General features: G+C 27.9%; 1 protein-coding gene across 1 annotated transcript; it reads right to left on the bottom strand.

Moving 5' to 3' along the window:
* Positions 1–5,950: 5,950 nt before the first annotated feature.
* LOC131629755 (uncharacterized) lies at positions 5,951–6,364 on the bottom strand. The gene has a single exon (XM_058900530.1). The coding sequence runs from the start codon at positions 6,362–6,364 to the stop codon at positions 5,951–5,953; it is 414 nt and encodes a 137-aa protein (XP_058756513.1).

The following is a 6,364-nucleotide window of genomic DNA, read 5'->3' as shown; positions in this document are numbered from 1 at the left end:
TTATAAAAAATTGGTGAAAAAATAATCATTTATTTTATGTATAGACTCGTTGTGAGTAAATAAATATTTATAGTTATAGTTATTTTTAAATAGCTAAATTAATAATATCTCGATTATTTTAAGATAATTTATATTAAAAATTAAATAAATATTTATTTTTATTAATTATATTGGAAATAAAAATAAATTATCTAAATAACAATTAAAGGCATAAAATAACAATTAAAGGGCATAAAATTATATGTTTATAAAGACTGTAAATGTGAAGAAAAAAATGAAACAAATCTTTTACGATTACTAAAATGTTTTGTAAAGTGCACCGTTATTTTCTATGTGATCCAATATAAAAACTTCATCATGCAAAGCAGGTGGATAATCTTCAATTCATTGTATAATGCAAGTTGTAGAAAATAATATAAGAGGATTTTCTTACCTAAATAAGTATTTTGTAGTGTAATGATTTTGGTTAGATTATTAAGAAATAAAACATTCTATTAATTTAATATATAATTAAAATTGTTAATAATTTTTTTATTGAAAAAATCATATTTTTTTACCACAAATTACATTAATTATTTACTAAAAAATTGTCTATTTATTTAAACTAATTACAAATATTTCATTGGTGTAAAATTAAAATTCCATAGGTTTTAATGACATAAGTAAATGGTAGTGCATTTTAGAATCATTTGTATTGACAGAAAGTCTATTTAATTAAACTAATTACAAATATTTCATTGGTGTAAAATTAAAATTCCATAGGTTTTAATGACATAAGTCAGAAAATATAAAAACGTGATATCAGGACAAATGCAAAGAAAAAGTTAACTTGTCAATTTATTTAGCCCTAAATTTTTTTAGAGATATTATTATCATTATATATTAATTTTAGAAAAAAAAATATTATTATTTCTATGATTAATAATTTGGGACTGTTAATTTAATATCATTTTTATTTTTATTAGGTTGATAAATGTTAATTATTATAATTGTTATTAATACCTAAAATCGAATTTGCGCAACATTGCCTCCTGATTAATACAAAAAACAAAAGATGTTAGGGCATGGAGGCGTTTTACGAATGAATCATATGGTTTAGACATAAAAAAGAAAAAATGAAAGGCTTACTGTGTACTTGGTGAAAGATGTAAATGTGAGACTATGAAGACAAAACATTAGGGTTTATATTGTAAGAGGTTAGAAACTAAAAGTTATACGAAAATCCATTTGGTTTAAAAAATAAATCTATTATATTAACGTGTGGTACAATTCTATTTATGAATTTATATTATTAATAAATAAAAATACTAATAATTAAGAGATCTCATATTTAATAATACTATTGAAGCATCATAATAATTATTTATTAACATATTTTATTTTTTAATATTTAATTATTTAATCACAACTTTAAATACCAATTTTTTGAGAAGTTAAAATAATAATCATTTCAAATCAAAATTCAAAAATACAAAATTCAAAAATACATTAAAAAATCAACATATGAAGACATGCAGGTGACTCAAAAGCTGCTTGTGATGTATGGCCTACATCCTTATTCTTTTTTCTATCCTTAAAAGAATCATAAAATTCATCCTTTTTTTCTTAATTAATAAAATAATGGTCATTCATCATCTGTGCATTGATCACAATTCACAACAACCTCATTAAGTATGCATACATTTTATTGTTAACCAATGAAATAAATAATGAGATTTACCTATAAGGTCATTTTATGCACTAAATACATATTTATATGATATAACTATATATTAATTATCAACAACAAAAAATGTCACATGATTTGAGTTAATTTGAGTTTAGAAAGAAATCAGAAAAGTCTCTAAATAACTCAATTTTAATATCTGGCCAAATTGCAACTTCGGAATACCATATTCAGTAGCACTGCTCTAAATATACTTTGTCTATTAATTAACCATTGCAACTTCACCTGCACAGACACACCAATATTTTTAGAGATACTTGCAAACACACCAATATTTTAAGAGCATCATATCAACCGAAACACTGAAAATATATTGAATAATTACAAATGTAAAAGATTGTAGAAAATTTAAAACAGAAACAAGACAAAGTATAATTATAAATACATTTTTAGCTTTAGCTTAAGCACTTATATACATAGTTAAATATTGTTTCATTATAAATACATTTTTGGCTTTAACTTAAGCACTTATATACATAGTTGAATATTGTTTCATTATAAATACATTTTTGCCTTTAGCTTTAGCACTTATATACATAGATGAATATTGTTTTATCTACTATACAATGATTCTTTATTTATAGAGATATTAAAATTCAATGTTTTATACATACCAACACTCATACCACTGTAGACGGTTGGGATGTAGCCGCAGTTGATTGTTAGAGTGCTACCATTGAACCACCTTTGAAGTTGTCATCGCCATCCTGTAGTGTGTTGTCACAATATTGTCGGAACTCGGTTCCTAACCAATCATATAACAACAACATAAAAATGAAAACATATCAAGAAGTAAACCCAAAACAAAATACCAACCCATCAAACTTGAGACCAAAACTGAAACTGGGAAAGAAGGAATATGCAAATTCAATTTGATTGGGATCAACTTCGAAGGTGATGGGGACAACAACAGTGGTTTCAACCATAACTGTAAAAAGTATTCAAGATAAAGGGTTAGTTAGCGACGGCGAGACGCGAAACAAAGAGAGATGAAAATGAAAAAAAACTCACTTGAGTCGAGTGCAGTCGTAAAACACTTACAATGCTCTGATTTGCAAATGAAAGGAACCGAAGATGCAGAATTGAGAAATTTCTCTTAAGGATCTTGTCCAATCGCCCCCGAGTTCTTGGTATGTTCATACGCAAAACAATGAAAGCAATAGTTTAGGGTATAAAATTGTGGTGTTTCTAATAAGAAGAAGAATTGAATATTGCAAGGAGGACCAAATGAGATTCATGTATAACTTCTCTTGAAGAAGTAAATCTGATTTTTTCAACCCGACCCTTTCAAAACCCTGGGCGTGTTAATGTGAGAAGTTGCTCATGCTTCTTATTTATTTGTAATGGTTTGGAATACCTAATGATAGAAGAAACATGGGTAATGACAAAAAAAAATTCAAATCACGTGTTTCAAAAATATTATAGGATGGAAAGTATCTTATTGATAATTAATTAATTAAGATTTGAATTATGTGCAACCAATGGTCCAACTCACAAAATATTGGGAAAACCAATAGTTCAAAATAACAATAAAATCTGCTAATTAATTATTAAGTAGACATTATGGGAATTTTGTTCTAAAATAAAATAAAAAATAATTAAAAAATAAATTATAATAAATATAGTAAGATTACCTAAAATAGAAATTTTTAAAATAGTAAGGTGTCTAAAATATTGACACTTGTCAAAATTGCCAAAACTCTCATCTTGCATTATTCTATTGTATGATATATATATATATATATATATATATATATATATATATATATATATATATATATATATATATATATATATATATATGTAAAACAATTATTTTTTTAAAAAATTATTTTGTAAAATATTTTAAAATTTATAAATTGATAAAAAAAATTCATTGACACTGTGAGTAAATAGTTTCAATTTTTCTTGAAAAAGATCATGAATTATTGTGTGTGTGTATATTTTATATATATATATATATATATATATATATATATATATATATATATATATATATATATATATATATATATATATATATATATATATATATATATATATATATATATATATATGACAAAATTACCGTTGCAAGAACATATATTTAATTTGATAAAAAATAAAATTAGAATTCATATTTTTAAAATTTTAACAATTATTTTATTTTTAAATATTCTAATTTTTTTATTTTATTAAATTAATTATTAATATTTTTGATTTAATATCAAATTAATTTTTATTTATATTTTGTCATATTTAATTTTTTATTTTAAATTATATTTTATAGTGGTAAATTAGTAAATCATTTTCTTATCCTATCCTGTCGGATTCTAACCCAGCTCATATTTAGGATAACAATTTGAACTAGTGAGGCAGGATAGTATATGACTTATCATATCATGTTGTGTCAGCAAACACTAGATTGAGATAGGATATGATACAGATATCCTATCCTGTCTTTTATCCTGCGCACCAAACGGGCCCTAAAAGTTGTGGAAGATATATTAGAAGTTCACTATTTACGTAGACAATTTACATGAGTTGAAATGGACATTTCATATCAATTACAAAATCTATATATAATATTTCGATGTAGTATAGAATTTTTTCACATCGCGGTTGATGTGAAAAAATTATATACTACATCGAAATACTATACATAGATTCTTTTTATTTAGCATTTGTTTTATGATTATGTTGTCGTCGTAGTTTAGTGGTAAGTATGTATTTTATGTGTACCGTTCTTCATTTGAGCCATACATTTGTTTTCATTTTTCAAACTTTTTGATTCATGATTTTTGTATTTTTGCATTTGTTTCCTTGAGTTAGTTGATGGACAGACAAGTTTAAGTTGGGGAGAGTTTGATAATTGTGTTTTTGTTGTTATTTTGGTTTATAGTTTTGGTGCACTTATCTACTCTTTTTCCTCAACTTATACGTGTTTTAGTGTATATTACATAAAATACGTATACTTTGTGTTTAATCGAGTTTTGATTCATTTATGTATCGACTAATGATTTTCCATTGATTTTGTAGGTATTTGAGCATGTAAGGAGCATTAAGGAATAACGCTTCAATGGTGCAATTTTGGATCAATAAAAAAATCAGGCAAAGAAAGAAAGTCAATGGAATGAAGAAAATAAGAAGTGCAGACTGGTGCCGGTCACTGGGCGAAGCTCCCTTCGCAGGGCGATTTTGTTGCTTCTGGTGTGAGTTGTCGGGCGAAGCTCCCTTCCCTGGGCGAATCTGTTGCTTCTGGTATGAGTGACCGGGCGAACGTGAAGATGCAAAATTTCGCTTGGCTACTGACTAGGTTCGCCTCTTGGTCGCCAGACGAGTGAATAAGGACTCGCCGGGCGAAGCTTCCTTTTGTCGGGAGAATGCAGATATTTTTGTCAGCTTATTGACGTGGCGCAGGCTGTGTGGCCAGAAATAAAGGTTTCGTCGGGCAGAGCAATTAGATCGCCGGGAGAACATGTCGGGACAAAATTTTGTATATATTTTCTGTAAGTTCATTTTAGGTTTGGTGTGGTTGGTTTTGGGGATTTTTGTGCTCCCATGTCAATTCCACCCATTTTTCATTAGGATTAACTTAGATAACAACTTTGGATCGTGCATTTGGAGATTCAGAGGTAGATTGCTCATTGACCGGCGCTGACAACCCAGAAGATTTGTGGTTTTTATCTCTTTCTCTCTATGTATTTCTCTTAGTTTAGTTTTGTATATGTATTTACTTTGAACTCATGTATATTTGTCGCCCTTAGCGTTATATAAAATCTGCTTTACAAATCTGTTTTGATTGTTGTCTTAGATTTTTGCTCCGGGTTTGGATTGTTATATACATATACTGCTCGAATCCTTATCTAGAATGATTATTTTTTAGTTTCTGGATTCTAGAGATAGATTTGGAGATAACAATCTTTATGGATGTCGAAGCTTAGTGCTTCTGTGTTAGTTGTGTCGGTTGAGAGATCGTCGATATAATTGATATGGATGTCTACTGTGTTGTTAAGGTTGTCTGAGAGATCGTTGCCGATATGATATAGTAGTTATCTCTACTATGGGTTAGAAATGACTTAGGGTGTGAGTGATGCTGATGATACTGAAGAGTATTGTTGGTTGAGTATAACTAGTCGATAAGTTAAGTTTGTGAGAAGTAGATTATATACTGGCTTGATAAGTTTCTTCTCTCTAAGAAATGAATTATTTTTTTGTCAATATTTACTTTTCCGTTTTTATGCTTTACCAAATCAATCCAAACTCATAACTGTGGAAACTGTTGAACGGTAGTTCAATCACTAATCCATGTGGAGACGATATGATATAACCTATATCTAAACAAATACTTACTTTTGTTGCTTGCCGCTTTACCTCTTTAACACCAGTCGAATTATTGTAGCCTCCTCTATCTTTGTTTCTATTCCAACTTTCTTTGCTTTTCTTCTTTTGCTCGCTAGCCTGCAAAGCCACATCACTCTTCGATTTTCCTGCAGCTCTTTCAACCATTCTTTGTTCATGAGATTCAAGCGTCTCTTGAAGCTCTTCCTTTGTAAATGTCGACAAATCTTTCGAATCATCTATGGCTACCACCACGTGGTCAAACTTTGAAGCCAATGACCTCAAGATCTTTGCCACAACTAATCTTGATGTCAACAT

The sequence above is a fragment of the Vicia villosa genome, unplaced genomic scaffold, assembly GCF_029867415.1.
Source record: "Vicia villosa cultivar HV-30 ecotype Madison, WI unplaced genomic scaffold, Vvil1.0 ctg.000605F_1_1, whole genome shotgun sequence".
NCBI lineage: Eukaryota > Viridiplantae > Streptophyta > Magnoliopsida > Fabales > Fabaceae > Vicia > Vicia villosa.
Note: the sequence above shows the minus strand (reverse complement) of the source record. Positions and strands in the feature narration are given on the sequence as shown.